The sequence below is a fragment of the Phaenicophaeus curvirostris genome, chromosome 19, assembly GCF_032191515.1.
Source record: "Phaenicophaeus curvirostris isolate KB17595 chromosome 19, BPBGC_Pcur_1.0, whole genome shotgun sequence".
NCBI classification, from domain to species: domain Eukaryota; kingdom Metazoa; phylum Chordata; class Aves; order Cuculiformes; family Cuculidae; genus Phaenicophaeus; species Phaenicophaeus curvirostris.
In genome coordinates, this window is record NC_091410.1 from 6,200,557 (window position 1) to 6,218,915 (window position 18,359).

An 18,359-nucleotide genomic window follows, 5' to 3' on the forward strand; every position below is an offset into this window, starting at 1 on the left:
GCCTCTAAGGAGGTGGCACTTTGCTTCATCAACTGCAGCAGGATAGTGTAAATCAGTAGTGTAAAACCTTTTATCTGGCACCAATCTAAGTTACAACCCTTCTGGACCTACTGATGTGAGCTGGAGAAGCCAAACTAATTGGAAGCCTTTGCTAGCTCCAGGGTTACTGCCTCACTGTCCTGTGCAGAGCCTCCCTGGGCTGCTGGCACCCTTGCCCAGTCCAGATTCCTCTTCCCACCTGCAACGAGAAGAGCTGGGAACAAGTACCAGTTTCACAGGGCAGTGTCCCTGAACAGGTCAGCGTTTCTTAATCTTCCTGTATCTGTTCAAGGGAAGGAGGCAAAACCCCCAGACTCTCTGCATGTCATGATGTTTCCTTTTGACGGGAAGCTCTCCCAACAACCCAGGAAGGAGGGCGAGGTGATCAGATGTGTTTTATGGCTGGGGATATCCAGGAGGTCCTGCAGCACGTTGTGAGTAGAGCCAGGGCTAAAAAATGTGGTCCCTTGTTCTCAGCTTGAACCTTTCAGACACTGCCCTTACTGCCCCAGCATCTCTCACAACCCAACTCTCCACAGTGGGAAACACCCGACAGTAGGCTGGGCAGCTGCCCGTGGACAGAGATGCACTGAGGTAGAGGGAAGCTACAACACACATTATCTGGGTCCTTGCAAACACATATAGATGCAGCCCAGCCTAGTTCATCCTGAATTCAGTAGGGTTCACTGTCCGCAACACCTGAACTCCAGGATGAGAGGGAATGGCCTCAGGCTCCACCAGGGGAGGTTTAGGCTGAACATTAGGAAAAAAGTTTTCACACAAAGGGTCATTGGGCACTGGAACGGGCTGCCCAGGGAGGGGGTTGAGTCACCTTCCCTGGAGGTGTTTAAAGGACAGGTGGACAAGGTGCTGAGGGACATGGTTTAGTGTTTGATGGGAATGGTTGGACTCGATGATCCGGTGGGTCTCTTCCAACCTGGTGATTCCATGATTCTATGATATGAAAGTCCCTTCCTCCTGCCAGCCACAGCATGAAGGCAAGTCACGGCTTCACTTCTTCCTCAGTCTTCTGCCAAAGGTCGCCTTCTCCAGCAGCCTCGCAAGTGCAGCTGGTGACCCGGATCCCGGATGGGAGATGCAGGGTGAAGCATCACATGGGACCGGAGTTACTCAAGCAGCACTGCAGAGGCTCAGTGGCCGGCCCATTAGGACAAAGAAAGGAAATTCTCCGGAGTGGATAATCGCTCTGTGGGATTCACAGTGCTGAGGATCAGATCATCCTGCTCAAGTCACGCAAGCATAATCAGATTTCATGCGTGAGGGCATAAGCTTGTTGCCACGGGGGCCCAGCAGGCGAGGACTCCTCCAGTACATTGCATGTGGAGTAGGGAGAGACGGAGGATGTCAGGGAGGGTGGATGAGACTCAGCTGCAGCCTGCAGCCCCTCACAGGGATACTCACCTCCAGGCCAGGGCCAGGTCTACAGCTGGGGTGAGAAGAACATAAACCAAGCATGAACTTAATGGAGGATTTCTATCAGAGCCATAAATTCCCCAGCTGCACAACAGGGATACCCTTTCTGTTCCTGGAGCAAGCTGTGCAGGGGATTAGACTAAAGAGCAGGAGGCAGTCCATCACTCTGGACGTTGGGGTGATAAAGCCCCTCAGGCTGAGAAGCTCTGACATTTCTGCAATGGAGCCTGAAAGACTTAACTAGCCTGGGATGGAGGCCGAGAGATTTGAGCGACTGCTTGTTCTTGGCTCCTCGCTCCTTTCGCTTATATGAGGAAAAAAATTTTCACGGAAAGGGTCATTGGGCACTGGCAGAGGCTGCCCAGGGAGGGGGTTGAGTCACCTTCCCTGGGGGTGTTTAAAGGATGGGTGGATGAGGTGATGAGGGACATGGTTTAGTGATTGATGGGAATGGTTGGACTCGATGATCCTGTGGATCTTTTCCAACCTAATGATTCTGTGATTCCATGCCCTTCAGATGATGACATCAACCTGATCAGCATGCTTTACCCCAGCAGCACATCAATCAAAACAGGTTTGGGTCTTCTTTTGCTGGAAGACCATGCTGTTTCTTCAGATGTAGATTATCCAAGTATCTCTGCTTTGGTGCCAGCCAAGGGCATGATTTGTCAGTAGGACATGACTCCATGCAAGGAACAGCTGGAGAACAAGGAGCTCAAACATAGCAGGTCCTGAGTTACAAGGGAGGCTCAGGTAGTGAAGGTCTGAAAAGACAATGCTTCAGGAGAAGCTGGGTGTTCTGGTGGCATCGGAAGCATTCCACTCATTCCAATTCAGCCATGGCACTGGCACAAAGCTTTTTGCCTTTGAGAGCAGACAGCAACCCAGCATTGACAAACGGGGTGGGCAGGGGCATTCCCACGCACATTTATCCCTCTCGTGTGCAAATCCACAGCAGCTCTGGAAATCCTGTAGCCCATCCACAAACTATAGCTTTCCAAAGGAGTCCTGGCCCACTCTAAGGATATCCCAGAGCATCTCGCTGTAACAACATCTGGTAAATGCTTTTAGCCTTCCCAGGAACAGTTTCACTTCAAAATCTGATTTTCAGAAGTGTGGAGTATTCCCAGCTCCTTCCCCTGGCAGAGGGAGAAGGTGCTTGTCTTGTCGGGACCATCTTATATGGAGCGGCTGAGAGAGCTGGGGGTGTTTAGCCTGGAGAAGAGGAGGCTGAGGGGAGACCTCATTGCTCTCTCCAACTACCTGAAAGGAGGTTGTGGAGAGGAGGGAGCTGGGCTCTTCTCCCAAGTGACGGGGGACAGGATGAGAGGGAATGGCCTCAAGCTCCACCAGGGGAGATTTAGGCTGGACATTAGAAGAAAATTCTTCACAGAAAGGGTCATTGGGCAGTGGAACAGGCTGCCCAGGGAGGAGGTTGATTCACCTTCCCTGGAGGTGTTTAAGGGACGGGTGGACGAAGTGCTGAGGGACATGGTTTAGTGTTTGATGGGAATGGTTGGACTCGATGATCCGTTGGGTCTCTTCCAACCTGGTGATTCTATGATTCTCTGATCAATCCTCCAGTCTGAATTCCTGGCAGGGGAGGCAAATAGCAGTCTGGCTCCAGACTCTTCTCACTCCAGGCAAGCTAGGACTGATCCTTGAGGATCCAGAGGGGTAAAGCGAGGCCACGTGCAGACCTAGCAATGGGTGGTCGGGCTCTCCTTGGGCAGTTCCCTCCCACTTCACTGCTGGGGATAGTCCCATCACCACTGCTCCCCATTTCTTTACCATGGGGACAGTTACCACCTCATTTCTGGTAGAGACCATAACCCAGTCTTGTCCAGGATTTGGGTATTTCAGGAATATGAGGAATGACATACTAAATCTAAGCTTTCCCAGTGGTCCCAAAAGTGAGGGCCAGTTGCTTCAGCCAACAGGTGAAACACAGAGAGAGAGAAGACTGAAATGCAGAACAGGGAGAGACAGTGCTTAGGACAGTGCAAGAGGGCGAGAAGGCACGAAAGGGAGCTTCTATCAATACAAATCGAAATGCCTCCAGTGGGATTGAAAAGTTGAGAGGTTCACTCAGGAAATACCTACTGCTCCTCAGGAACACGCCAGGAAAGCAGCCGAGGTTGCCGGTGCCTGTGTGACCAGAGAGCACAAGTCCCATTGGCTTTTGGATAGGGACCAGTGAGGAGCCAGTGGAGTCAGGGACTGCGTCACCTCCCGAGTGGACCTTGCCCACCGCAGCTTCAAGGCAGAAGCCTCCCATGCTTCCCAGCTGCAGCAGCAAACGCCAAAAAAGGCCACTGCACAGCCAGGAAGGTGGCTCGAGCTCCTGGCCAGCTCAGCCATGAGGCCATGATCGCCTCCTTCAGTCGTGTGTCCACCCCTTGCAACACTCCTGACCCCCCCAGCCAACACCACAGCAGTAGAGAAAGCCATGGATGGGCCAGCTTGCACTTTCCTGCATCGTTTTTGTGCTCCAGCTCGCTCTCTGCCAGTTTGCATCCAGCCTGGTGTGATGCCCTGAGTCCCTGCAGCCCTTGGTCTCCCCCGGCCACAGGGGAGCAGCAGGAGAGGCAGAGCCAAGCTCCCAGAGAGTTAGCAGGGAGAGAATATCAAGCTGCCCATGCTGCACAGGATTAAGCAGAAGCAGATGAAGACAATTTGTGAGCACTGGGGGAGAGAAACATGGAGAAGCAGCCACAAGCTGGGGCAATTTAGGACCTGGGCCAAAAGAAAAAAACCCGGGAGCTAAAGCAGAGCTGCTGTCTTCTCTGAAATCTCATGTTAGGACAGGGTCAGACACTCACACCCTGCAAAGGCTATGGGGAACAGGAGAGGAGATGGGGAAGGGGCTTCTCGGCCTCCCCTTCCCTGGGTTTCCAAGGGAGGCATCCTGAGTTACTCAGTTTTCAGAACTCCTGGGGACTCCTGACTCAATCAGATGATCTATAAATAGGGCCAGAGCTCAAGTACACTGATCTCATAGGTCTGAGGAAATTTTCCCTGGGGATATGGTGGAGGGCAGGGACTCCCTCCTCCTGCAAGCAGAATCTGGCACCTACAGAAGGAGCATCAGAGCAGGGGGAGCTCAGTAGGAACCCCCAAACACACCGTGCCCCTTTCTTACAAAAGGCAGATGGGAAGGAAACGTGCCTCATATGCTGGGTATTTTACAGCTGAAAGTAGCCTTGCCCATGGTTGGTGCCATCCCCATGGCTAGTGGCCACAGAGAAGCAGTGGCCAGCCTGACCTGAAGAATCCCATGGCCCTAAGCTTTGGGGTCGCTTGCTGTGACTCCTCCTCCCTCAGCCCAGGATGACTATCGTGCTGCAGAAGATGAAAAGCAAACAAATAATAAAAACCCAAAGAAAGCCCAAACTTACCAGCTTCCCTCATCCAAAAGAAGCACCATGCTGGACAGGACAGGACAGCAAAGCCGCTGGGTTGGGGGTGAAGGTTAGCAGAAGAGAAGGGAGGAAAAAAGAGGCCCAGATCCCATGCTATAGAGAGGGGGGAGCACACAGGTGAGTCAGGGCTATGTGATGGCAGCGCAGGGGTGGACAGGGACAGATGCTGATGGAGAGCTCTCCCGAAATGCCATCTCCTCCAACCCATTCCACCTACTTCTTTTTGAAGGACCAGTAGTGGAGGTGTTCAAAATAGGTCACGATCTTTCAACACCATCATTAAACCCCTGCAGCTGCTTCCTGCCCTTGTGTGCTCTGGAGCTGTCATCCCAAGCATTGTCTCCTTCAAATCTGAACGTCAGCATGGCTCTCCCTCAAGACACAGCTGCGTCCCTGCTTTGATCTGGGATGTCTAGCAGAGCAGGAGAAGGTCTCTCCTTCCTGTCATTCCCCAGAGTCAGGGTCTACCCAGGGCACCCTGCCTTGCTGAAACTCCAGAGGCGAAGCCCAGTTTTGTTCAGTGCCTCATAACCAAGAGGTACGTGGAACCCAGCTGGGCAGGAGACAGATTTCCTTTGCTAAACTACCACCAAGTAAAGGACAGCGAGCTCTACAACCATCCAATTCCCCTTGCACTAATTCCAGTTTGCAGTTGGGTCCTAGGGTTAAGTCTGGCCTGGATTCCAACAGCATCTCCATGGCTGGCCTGGAGATGGGAGGATAGGGAGGCAGGAGGAGAACTTGCTCTTCGAATGGGTCACCTGGCTGCAGGAACTGAGCCCGTTAGCCAGGGAAACTGGGCAGCCACCCCTGCCTCTTCCAGAGGCTGGACTGTTGTCTGGGGTATCACCGGCTCCATCCAGGAATGCACCAGCAAACAGCGGAGCACGTCCGAGCAGTTTGGTGCCATCCACTCAGACCCTGCGCAAAGCGTCTGTAAGGATGTTCCAGCTGAGGCCCCACGGGCACCTTCTGGCTCTCCACCTCTTCCGAAACCCCAGCAGCAAGAGAGAGGACAGAGAGGAGAGACCTTTCCACAGACTGTCACATGGGATCTGCTGTCCCTTCTCCAGTCAATACACCTAGTGGTGCAACAAGGACAGAGCGCAGACAGCTCAGCTCCTCGGCATCACTGAAGCCAACCAAGGCTTGGTCAGGACCTGCTCTTCCTCATGGAAAGAGAGAACTGAAAGCAGAGACCTAAGGGAGCCACTTCTGACTGTTTCGTCTTTTATTATGAGTGGAGCCTCACTGCAGCTGTCAATGCTCAACACAGTCCTGATCGTGCTCCTTTCTAACCACAAAAAACCCACACACACTAACTTCTTTCAACCTCAAGGGAGGTTTGACAAGCAGCTGGCAGAGACCACTTCAATCCATCCATGTCAGCCATGCCCTGAAGCCGCACTGAGGAGCCGTTCCTCTTCCTGACTCATCCGCACGAGGTGCCCAACCAGGACAGCAACACCTGAGCAGCCCAGCCCTTGCAGGCCGTCTCACACCTCCATAACCCAGCCAAGCTGCACCACTACCGGTCACATCTCTCAGCCTGAGTGAGCGCTTTGCATTGTAGCAGCTACAGTTGGCAACAGATGGCCAAAAGCCTCAGGTGCAGAAGAGAAGGATTTGGGAATAAGGGCTGCATCCTTCCCCTGCCCTCATCCCCTTCCTGCCCAGACTGTTCTCCTCCCCCAGGGGAGCGAACGCTACGTGTTTCTGTTGTACAAGTCCTGCTTCCCCACCAGGTGTGACTGAGCACAGCCACCACCCTAGCAGATGTGTTTTCCAACTAGATTTACTGTCCTCCTCCCTCACAGAGAAGTCCCTCTGTTTTTTAAGGCTGAAGTAACCAGAAGCAGGAAGTTGTGTCACTCAGTAAAGGTCACATTCCTTCCCCTTTCAGTCCAGATTTAGCACTGGTTTGAAGCCACAAGACTCAAGTGAATACCAAGCAAGACAACCAAAGCTTCTGAAGTGATGCAGGTTAGAGCAGAAGTGGGGTTTTTGGTTAAATAATCCAATTTACTGCAAGCCTGTCTTCTCCTGTCTGAAGCCCTATAGCTCTCCCGCAAAAAAGCAAGTAATTCCAGAATCAGGAGTCTCCAAATTAAGACTCGCATACTACTGATCACCACAGCAAGTAGCCCCAAGGGGGCCTGGGGCAACCCCTTGCGTTTTTGAGGAGCTTGCTTACAAGCTGTTTCACACAGGATCCTCTTAGGAAAACTGGAGGGCTGATAGGGCTGGAAACTAGGACTAAGCCAGTCTCAGCTTTGGTTATGTGCCATAGGACTAACTACCCACTCACCGTAGGACTAACTACCCACTCACTCAGCAGCCCTCATTTTCCAAATCAGGAAACAAAAGTGGTGGTGGGATGTCCCACTCCAGGCATCCAAGATGGAAGAGGCAAGCATCCGAATGTGAGGATCCCCATCGCCCCCGGAGCGCTCATGGAAAGCGAGATGGAGGCAGAGGGAGGTGAACTCATTGGTCTGTTATGAGGAGAGAAGGGAGAGGGAGGTGGGGAAGGAGGTAGGACAGGCTGGAACTCAGAAACAGACCCTCCCCCAGAAAATGAGACCCAAAAGCAAAAAAAACCCACGTTAGCAGATCCCATCAGTGGTACCACTACTTCTAAGAAAAGGCGTGTCCTTACCAAAAAGATTTGCAAGAATGTTTGTGGCCGAGGACCTAAGGTACTTGCTACAGAGATGTGAGATCAGAGGTCAGCTCAATCCTGCAACATAAAGGTGGCAAACCTGGGTCACAGCAGATCGGCAGCACGGTCGGGGTGTGCGGAGTTGGGGAGAGGGATGGGGCTGCCGAGGGAGAAAGATGCAGGACTGGGGCTGAGCTGCTGCGCTCAGCTCGCCCAGGAGCTTACCTGGCAGCAGCCCTGCCCTTACAGCACCTGCGAGGCCTGAAATGAAAAGCTGCTGATGCCGCAGTGAAGATTTGGCGGGGGGGAAATGTAAGCCAGCAACAAAGCAAGACAAACAAATTTCACAAAGCTGCCTTAAAGAAATGAAAAACACAAATATGGAAGAGAAGAAAACAAAGGAGCAATAGGAAAAACACACCTGCCAACAGCCCTCAGCGTGGGAGGCTGCTGACCTGCTGCCCAGGCACTGTCCATGGGTTTTAGGTGCCCTGTCCTGCCCTGGGACCGCTGCGGTCAGACACAAGCTGCAATGCCTGCAAGGTCCCACTTGCCCAGGAAAGGTCCATCACCCCGTGGAACCTGCTCTACAGACCTGAGTGCCACCTCTCTATCCCACCTCTGTCCCCTCAGTGTCCCCAGGCGACAGCAGGAGCATTCGTTGCCACAGAGGAACTAGCTCGAGGCCCTGCAGGACTCTTGCCCCTGAAAACCAGAGCAGCGATTGCTCAGCTGGTTTGGATGGAGCTGCTGGTGCTCAGGGTTTGAACTTGCCTGCTGCAGGTACATTTTTGCATTGGTGCTTAGCAGATCCTGAAAAGCAATTCCCACTGAGCCCCACTGGTTTCTCTCACATGCACTCAGTTCATTCCACTGCCACCCTCCCCAGGCGAAAAATACAGTGACACAAACAGGTCTGCTTAGTGTCTTACAGGTTGGGGGCTTCAGGCATGCTAAAGATAAAACAGAAGGAAGAAAGCAAACAACATTTTTCCTGATGTCACCAATGCAGAATCAACCCTGTGCCAGAGGGATGTAGAGCTCGTCTCTCTTGCTGACCCCAAAGCACACAGCCCTTGCAGACCTTTGTTCCTGGCAGTGCTATAAGGCAGGTGAAGCCCGAGATCTGAGGACAACTGGGAGTCCAGAAGCCAGGGGAGAAAGGGAAGACATCTCTTACTGGGAAAGTCAGGTTTGACATGGGAAAAATGGCTGCAGCCTTGGCTAGTGAGCCCTGTGCACCACCCGACCTCTGCCAGGACCCAAGTAAGTGTGTGTCAGTGCCAGCCCTTGGGCAGGTCTCTAGATTTATGCTGCCCACCACAGAGCCCTGCTCCTGCCACAGAAACAAACCTTGGCAGCTCCATCCTTGCCTTCCCTGTTGCACTCAAGTGCCCACTTGATCCATGTCAGACATTCACACTGTGCTGGTTGTGGTGGTACTTGGACCACAGCATCACAGGCAAGGGGTGACAAACTCCCCCAAACCATTCTGGGAGGTTCACACCACTGGATGAAGAGCTGCATCCCACAGCCTTTGGACACAATGGAGAGAACATCTCCCAGGCTTGATGAGCCGCCACTGGGAAATCAGTTCCCTGCAGCTCACCCAAGAGGGAAGGGGCACCAGCAGCATCCATCTGCTAGGGAGCAATCTGCCACAGAGCCTGCATGCAGGGCAAAGCCCTTGGCTGCAGGACTGGACATCTCTGGTTCAGCATGGGCTCTACACGCCCATGGGCTGAAGGACTCCCTGTGCACGTGGCCAGAGACTTCACACTGACAGCACAGACTGGCTTTGGACAGGGCTTTGCAGCTCAAGGTGTGAGGTTGGGCTTGCCTTCCCTATGTATAGGCTGGGAAATCTCAAGCTAGAAAGCTTGTTATTGATAATAGGACAGGCTCTTCCTTTCTTCATGCAGGGCTCAGGTGGAAGCTTGTACCAAGAAGTGTGAAATGGACAATTCCCCATCTCTCCCAGGCCCACTGTGTGGCAAATCCCCTCCACTTACAGCTCAGAGGCCAGCCCTGCCTACAGACATTTCCAGGCTCAGCCCCATCACAGCGAACTCTAAAGCTCCAAGCTCACTCACTTTGCTCCAGTATTTCGGAGCTACACTTATGTCGTCTATTTGGACGCCATCCTCAGGGTAAAGGGAGGGGAAGTAGCTAGAGACCAGGTCCTCAACAAATGTAGATCAGCGTGGTGCTAATGGGATCAAGGGAACTACAGCAGCTTTCATTAGTTGGGAAATCTGGTCTGAGCATCCAGAGAAGGAGTGTGAACAGCTCCAAAGGGAGACTCTGTGGCCCCATACTGGTCTCCTAAATCATGGTGACTTTATTTGTTCGCATGTCATCCTAGGTGAGAGAGGTCTGGACCACAGTGCAATGAGACATTGAGTTACCAAGGTGTTATGGGGACAGAGAGGTCTGAACACATCCCACTTGCTTCAAGAGGATGACAACCAGACCTTGGGCAAGTAGAAAAAGGAAATGCAATTTACCTTTGTTCTTCCTCAAGTTCTTCTTTGGTCATCATTGACTTGTACTGGTTTCCCCTCAGCTTTCCAGGACTGTATTTAAAAGAGAACGTCTCATCTGTAGCTGGAGAGTGGGAGTGGGAGAGACAAAGAAGAGCAAGAAACTGCATGAGGCAAAGACCTTTTGAAAGCAACAATCAGCAGCAGTGGGCTTGTTCCCTTGAGATGCTCACTGACCCCTGCTCCTGCACACAAACCTCAAACAGCCACCCCAAAACACTGCAGCCACCCCAAAACACTGCAGCCACCCCAAAACATCATTCCTTGTTCATTCCAGTCTCCAGAAAGCCTGGGCAGGGTCGGGAAGGCTGTTTGCATTGAGAGCCAAGGAGGGGCTGGGCAGAGGATGGCAGGACTTCTGGCTGCAGCCCAAAACAGTGAGGACTGCTGCAAGCGAGCAGCCCTGCTTGGAAGCAGACACAAGTAAATCCTACAGCACAGGAACCATATGCTATTGCTCTCCACGGATTCAAAGCCTTCCAGGCCTATCTTGGCTTATCAAGAGATGCTAATCCTGCCCTGATTAGCTCGCAGCATTTTCCACTTCTCCTCTCCAGACCTGCATTCCTCCTCCCTCCCTCTCCTCGACCGGGGCCCTTTCCTGTGCCTGGGGCTCAGCGATGGTGCCACAAGCAGAGCAGTTCCAGGCCACACAGCCCAGCCGCTCTCCTGCAGCCCATGACAAAGCCTGTGAAAAAAGGAGGTGCCACACCGAAAATCCTTCAGTGCAAACGAAGCTGAGCCAAGGCAGCCCCAGGAGCACCAACGCAGCTGGGTCCAAGTCCCTCCGTCACCAGCTGATGGACCTGAAGAGGAAAATGAGGTCTCCTTCTCCAGGCCTGGGTGCTCTTCTACCCAGCTGGCCAGACTCAGCCCTGTGCTAATTAGAGCACCGAAGCTCACAGACTCTGAGCCAAAGCCGATCCTTTTCCAATCGGATTTTGTTTGAGCACTATTTGCTTTTAAAAACCTCTCCCCTTCTTTATATTGCTACAGATGGGAGAAAACAACAGGAGTGGAGGTCAATCCAAAGAGTGGCCCAGGAAGAGCGGCTGCTTTGGGTAGTTACTGGTTGTCTGTGGGCTGTTTATCTGCAAGCCTTTATCTCCCAAGGACTGCAGGACTCGGCTGCGTCACATCAAACCATCCAGCATTACTGTTTCCACATCCACCCAGAAACATCTGCTGCTCCCACCAACCTTCAGAGCCCTGGAGATGCTTCTATGGGGTCCACAAAAGGAAGAGGTTATTGTATTATCTGCATGGCCCTGAAAAATTGCACATTATCCACAAACCAAACATCCAAGATGATACCTCCCAGCACCAGCAAGCCACCCAAAGTGCTGAAATTCTGCTGACTTCTGCGGCAGGAAAGAAAGCCCCAAGTTGTACACAACCCCTGGACTCACCCCCTGTCCCCAGCCACCTAGGAAACGCCTTCCAGTCCTCACTGCTGCTATTGCAGGCACCACATTCATGCAAGTCCCTCCTCCTCCAACTGCTCAAACGATAAACACCCCACATGCTCTCTCCTCCCTTCCTCACACCTGAAAGGATTCAGCATCAGTGGCTTCCCTTTATTTTCCCCTCCATACTGTCCATAAGGATTTTCTCCCTGTGTCCAAGGTCAGCTGCTTGATGGAGCAATTTCTCTATGCTCTGTATGCACTCAGCTGCTCCCAGAGCTCTCACAGACCTTGGGGACCACACACAAGGGGTAGATCAGAGCCTCATTTTGTAAGTGGGGAAGCCCAAGATCTCAAAACCTCGTGGTGCAAGGCTGTGCTGCCAGGTATGGGACTGAGCGTGCCAGCTGCTAGCATGCTGCTAGCGTACAGAGTGCCTGGAGCAATGGTAGCAGGCTGGGAATTTAACAGAAACCTCCTCCCTGCAGAAATCCACATTACTTCCCTTCTTATAATCACCCCATCCCTTATCTTAGGGAGCTTCCCTACAAAATCCTGGATTACTGATCCAGAGTGTTTCTCGAACGTCAAAACACCATCGTGGCTCCCAGGGGAAGAACGAGGCAAACCCTTTCCTTGACATCTGCACAAGCATCCAAACACCAGGACCCCGATGCTCCCACAGCCCCAAACACTCAGCTCATCCATATCCCACTTCCCTCAGTGGGAAAACCCTCAGAACAGGCAGACAAGCAACTCTGGCCAGCTGAAAACAAGCAGTAATGCTGTGGCTTATCAGCCCTTCGGGGGGTCATAAAAGTGCATGGAAAGAAAATTCCGCTGGCTGCTGCTTTGGGACAAGTTAAGAGAAAGGGGAGGGGAAAAAAGAGGGTGGAACATCCTGTTTCTTAGCCTGATGCAGAGCAGGAGCCATTTCGTTACCTCTGTATAGCCTGCTTGATATCAAGGACAATTAAGTTCATTTCCCTTACGTGGTTTTCTACCAAGTACACTGAAATTTGGGATTTTGCCTGTCCCCAAAAGAGCAGTTTAATTGCCACCCTGCCAGAAAAGAATAAGAAACGGGGAGCCTGCCCACCTCCCTGCCCACACGTTGTGGTTAAAAAAGAGCCAGTGTGCGGCTTTGGAAACCACTGGATGTTTTCTGAGCTCAGGAACTTTCTTTGCAGACTGAAAACAAACTTCAGGAAACGCAAAGGAAAAGGGGAGGCCCGGGTTTTCATGTGGACAGTGAAAACACTACAGAAATATGAGGTGACCTACTTACTGGGAGCCTCTGTGAGTTCATATTAAAGAAAACATTTGTCTTTCATCTCTCTGCCCTTGCGTTGCCAGTGCTGTGGCCCCGGGCTGGTGGGGTAGAAGCAGCCCCACAATCACCTCTGCTCCCAACACGCTCACAGCGAGTATCTGCCTCCCCGCTGCCAGCCGTGCTGCCCAAAGCCAGCACAAGGTTGCTCCAGTGGTTTGGGCCACGACAGCAGCATCCCGGGCTGGTGACAGACTGCCCACGCCATCCCCGTGTGCCCCAGGGGAATCCTTGCTGACAGGTTTGCTTGGCAAACTCGGTGGCTTGAGTTGGGCCAAGGGCATCTTGGCTTGGATCAGAAATGGTGCGACCAGCAGGTCCAGGGAGGTTCTTCTCCCTCTGGACTCGGCACTGGGGAGACCGCTCCTCGAATCCTGTGTTCAGTTCTGGGCCCCTCACCACAAGAAGGATGTTGAGGCTCTGGAGCGAGTCCAGAGAAGAGCAACAAAGCTGGTGAAGGGGCTGGAGAACAGGCTTTATGAGGAGCGGCTGAGAGAGCTGGGGGTGTTTAGCCTGGAGAAGAGGAGGCTGAGGGGAGACCTCATTGCTCTCTGCAACTACCTGAAAGGACGTTGTGGAGAGGAGGGAGCTTGGCTCTTCTCCCAAGTGACAGGGGACAGGACGAGAGGGAATGGCCTCAAGCTCCACCAGGGGAGGTTTAGGCTGGACATTAGGAAAATATTTGTCATGGAAAGGGCATTGGGCTGCTCAGGGAGGGGGATGAGTCACCTTCCCTGGAGGGGTTTAAGGGATAGGTGGACAAGGTGCTGAGGGGCCTGGTTTAGTGAATTATAGGAATGGTTGGACTCGATGATCCAGTGGGTCTTTTCATAGAATCATAGAATAACCAGGTTGGAAGAGGCCTGGTGATTCTATAATTCCAACCTGGTGAGAGACCTGGTGATTCTATAATTTCCAATCTGGTGATTCTATAATTCTACGACGGAGCGACGTGTGGGGCAGACAGTGAAGGAAGGAGCGAGGTTGCTCCCCAGCAGAGCCAGGGCACTGCCGTAATTCCCATCTGCACATCGCTTGCCTCCTCCTCCTCCTCCTCAGGCTAAGCTGTACCCAGTCCTGTTTTAAAACACCCGAGAAACGGTGCAAATAATTCTAGCAAGGAGTCAGCAGGAGGTGCTTAAGGAGGATGCTGGGCTGGTGATGGCCCATGGCCAGGGACTGTCATCTCCACCTGATCCTGAACTGCAGCCGTTTTGTGGTGAAGCACAGCAGCCCTGAAACAGACCTGAACCAAAGGAGGCAGCCCGGGGCAGAGCAGCGTTACTGAGCATCGCTTTGGATCCATCATTTCCCAAACCAGGTCTCGCACAGTCCCACACGGTAACATCTCTGATCACTGGTGCTGCGAGGAAGCCTAATGGGGTGGAATAACCCGGGACTCCATCTCCAAAGGCGCTTCCCTCACCTTGCAGGCACAGCACCAGGATTAAAGTTTGATTCTCTGTGGCATTAGGTGTAATCCTCCTGCACCGGGGGATTGCCAGAAGGGCAGACGGAAGGCAGGGGAGGGAAGGGGGAACACCCCAAGCTCTCCTGCCTCCCCAGCTGCCCATGGCCACCACGGGCAGGGGTTCCTGGCGACATCCCAGCATCTTCGGGGCTGCTCGGGAAAGCGGAGTCCCCTGCGGACACACACTCTTGCTTTGCACCATCTGTTTCATTTTCTTAGGAGCGCAGCAGTTGTCACTCCAATTAGACAATTAATCATTTTCCAATCAACTAATTGGCTAATCAGTTAAACATGGCTCTGACCAAAGCCCCGGGGAGATCGTCCTGGATGTGAGGAAGGAGCTTTTGGGGCAGCTTCATCACAAAGCTGCCTCATGGCAAACAGCCCAAGGGCATCTGGGGAAGCAACCAGGAGCTGCTGCTGGGGCAGGAATCTCCTTTGCATTCCCTGGAGGAAGGAGAGCACCTCAAGCACTTCGGGCTTCAGCCCCTTGAACCCGTCCGTACTCTCCTCCATGCAAACTGCTGGCTTGCTTAGCACTCACCCTCCTCATCCTCCGGCTCCCTCACCACCAGCTTCTCGTTTTCTGAGTCCGGATCTTCCTCCTGGAGGAGTCAAAAACAGAGCAGCCGTGAGGAAAAGTTGCTGTGCTGAAAAACACGTGCTCAACCAGGGCACCAGAGCCCATGGGGCAGGGAGGCACAGCCCAGAGCTCCTGGGGCAAGGGCTGGCTGCTCCTTCCCTGCCTCCTTTAGGGAACAGGCCAAAAGGATGCTCGCTAGCAAGCGAGGTTCGTTAGGCTGCTTTCCTCTCACCAGTCAGTGGTGGGGATTTAGCCTGGCTTACTGCAGTCCCACCCAAAGGCTGCAAGTGCCTCCTCATAATCGAGGGGATAGAACCTGCTGTCCCAGTGTCCCCAGGCACAGCCTTGTGCCCAAGCACCCTCCTGGGCTGGCGCCCCCACCAGCACCCACTGCACCCCATCCAGGCCAGGGATGGGCAGGGGATGGAGCTACGAGCCATGGGGACTTCTCTTGTGTGGCCTCAGGCCCTCCAAGGTGGCACGGCTGATGTCTGGAGCATGGACAGGAGCAGCAACAGCACAATTTATTCTTTTTTTATAAATGTAAAGGCATTTTGGAAGTTTTCAGGGGTGCCTCCTGCAAGCTCCAACAAGCTTTATCAAGCTCACATTCCTCCCCCTTGCTGTACACACAGCAGAGTCGTGCAAACAGCAAGAAGGGAGGGAGAGGAGCTTTCCAGCTCTAGAGATAAGACAGAGACCCAGGGCAGAGCCCCTGCAAAGGGCAGCACCCGGCACCCTGGCTGCAAACCCCTGCGAGACGAGCCTTGAGGTCAACAGCACCCCAGAGTCCTCCTGCATCCTCCCTGGCCCCACGCACCTGGTTTGAAGCACTGAGGTTGGTGTGCAAAGAGCAAAGCACGTGGGAGAGAGGGGAAAAGCAGCACGGAAGGAGCCTGGCGAGCTGCTACGCTATTGAGGGGGACGTGGGAAAAGTTGGGGTGAAGGAGACCTGAGGGAAATGAAGATGGTTCGAGAAGGACCCCGCACAGAGCTGAGCGCTGGCTTTGCAGTGCACAGCTTTAGATAAACTGCTGGAGCGTGGTATGCAGCCCAGACCCACAACTAGGTTAGTTTGTCATCGGTGAGGAATGCGCATTATTCACAGCCATTTGGCTTCTTCTCGCCACCCTGCTCTCGGGCTCCCCAGAAGGACAAGCGACCAGGCCCTCCCGCCCCCAGAAGCCACCGCTATTTCGGGCCACGCTTCCAAACATGGGCACTTCCCAGGCTTCCCCCAGGGACGGCTGGGAGCAGGGCAGCACCCAAAGGAGCGGCCTTGGGGAGGGTGTGAGGAGGGAATGCTCAGCATGACCCTAAGGACTCAGTCACGAGCCTGGGGCAGTGGTTCCTCATCATATCTGCCTCTCCGACCCTCCAGCAGCTGGCACAAGAAGGGACAGTTCAGTCTGCGCCATCCCCAGGCATCAGGAACCAAGCATTTCTGGGCATTTAACAGTGGAAGAAAATAGGAAATTTGGGTGCCAAACGTCCAAGGATGGAAAAGGATTTCCACTGCAACCCAGAAGAAGAAACATTTGATGTGAGCAGAGAGGGAGCAGCCAGGGTTGCTGGGCTGGCAGGCAACAGCAACGTGCCACGGGTGTGCTGGGAACTCCCAGCAGCTGGTAGCTCACTGCAGCCCAAGGTTTTTTCTGCTTGGATGGCTTAGAGGCAGATGCCAGCACCTCCCTTCCCCCCGTGCTGCAGCCCTGGCCTTGACATCCCCGTCCGTCATACTCGCAGCAACCTCCTTGTCATCCCCAGAGCCACCCAAGCTGCTTCAGAGCAGCCCCACTTGCTGACCCCCAACAGGAGCCAGACGTCGCTCCCTGCACATCTGAGAAGCACACCTGCACCCGGAGCATTGTTTCTCTCAGCTTTAAATGGACCAAGCCTTAAAATCTCACCCAACCTGCCTTTCATAGACTCATAGAATCGCCAGGTTGGAAAAGACCCACCGGATCATCGAGTCCAACCATTCCTATCAAACACCAAACCATGTCCCTCAGCGCCTCGTCCACCTGTCCCTTAAACACCTCCAGGGAAGGTGACTTTGCCCCGTCCTCGGCCGCTGCTGCCCCAGGACGATGTCCCATCCGCGCAGGGCCACCAGCACACTGTGCGCTGTGCCACCCTCCCCAGCCGGTTCTCCATCCCACACACCTCTGCCTTGCTGGAAAGCTCTGCGTGGTCGCATCCACCCTCTGCTTGTCCCGTGTGCCCGAGGCTGGACTCAGGTGAGGCGTCCAAAGGTGGGATCTGGAAAGAGACAAAAGTTTTGCATACAAACACCCCTCGAGTCCTCCTCATGCTTAACCACCCAGCCCTGAGTCCATGCGGACAAATCTCCAGACAGAGCCGTTAGCCGCTGCCTCCAATTCGTGTGCCGAGCTACAACGTGGCTACTGGAGCAAGAAACACCAGAGATTTCAATGCCCAGCCCTGAAACCAGGCTTTGGAGCTCATGAGCTGCCCTCTGCACCATCCCCATCCCACGGGGCCAGGAGCCTTGCAAGGTGCTGCTGCTGATGGGGAGCAGCTTGGCTGCCTGGGATGCTGATGCAGGAGAGAGGAGAGGGGAGAGGGGAGAGGGGAGAAGGGAGACTGGAGAAGGCAGAGGGGAGAGAGGAGAAGAGAGAGGGGAGGGGGGAGAGGGGAGAAGGGAGAGGGGAGAGGGGAGAGGGGAGAGGGGAGAGGGGAGAGGGGAGAGGGGAGAGGGGAGAGGGGAGAGGGGAGAGGGGAGAGGGGAGAGGGGAGAAAGAAGAGGGGAGAGAGGAGAGGAAGGGCTCACTTCCTTAACGCTTGCAGGGCCTTCCCTGCCAGCTGCCTTCTCCATCACTGGGTGATGCCCCCCTGAAGCCCTCCTGTCCTCACCCACTGCAGTCCCAGAGCTGGAGCTTTCCCCTGCCCTCCCAGCCCCATGTCAGCTTTGAAAGCAGATTGGCCTCGACCCTGTGCAAAGCCTCCCTTCCCCTGCCCTCTCCAGCCCCACCGCTTCCCAGCTGAACCTTCCCGCAGTGTGCTGGGTTGTGGAGGAGGGTTTGCCCGGGCAGGGAGTGGGGACATCATATCTGTTGGCCTTGCAGCAAAATAGCAGCGCCGGCTGGGAGCAGCCTCTAGCCTGGCTTGAAAAACAGGCAGCAGGGATACAACCCCCTTGCCAGCCAGAGCAGAGGAGAGAGACCTCCCTACCTGGAGCATCCCAACACCCTCAGGGAGTCCAGCCCCACATTTCAGGGCTCCTCAGCCCTGCCACAGCCAGAGAGTGCTGCTGGGCCAGCTCCCTCACAAGGATGGGGCAGGAGCAGCCGAGCTGGGGGTCGCTGTGCCCTGGGCATGGGATGCTCTACAAGAGCAGGGACGTTATCCTGCTGCTGGAAAACCGAGAGGGAAGGTGTTGGGACAACACCGGGAGACCTGACCACCAAAGAGACCACTAGAACGCCAAGGGCATTGCTCCTCCATG

At 54.0% G+C, this 18,359-nt stretch overlaps 1 protein-coding gene across 1 annotated transcript in view; it reads right to left on the reverse strand.

Moving 5' to 3' along the window:
• Positions 1-18,359, reverse strand: part of MXRA7 (matrix remodeling associated 7) — a 32,145-nt gene that overhangs the window by 6,259 nt on the left and 7,527 nt on the right. Inside the window, 3 exon segments of the mRNA XM_069872877.1 lie at positions 10,065-10,164; positions 14,852-14,912; positions 17,057-17,152. Coding sequence (XP_069728978.1) covers positions 10,065-10,164; positions 14,852-14,912; positions 17,057-17,152 — 257 coding nt within the window.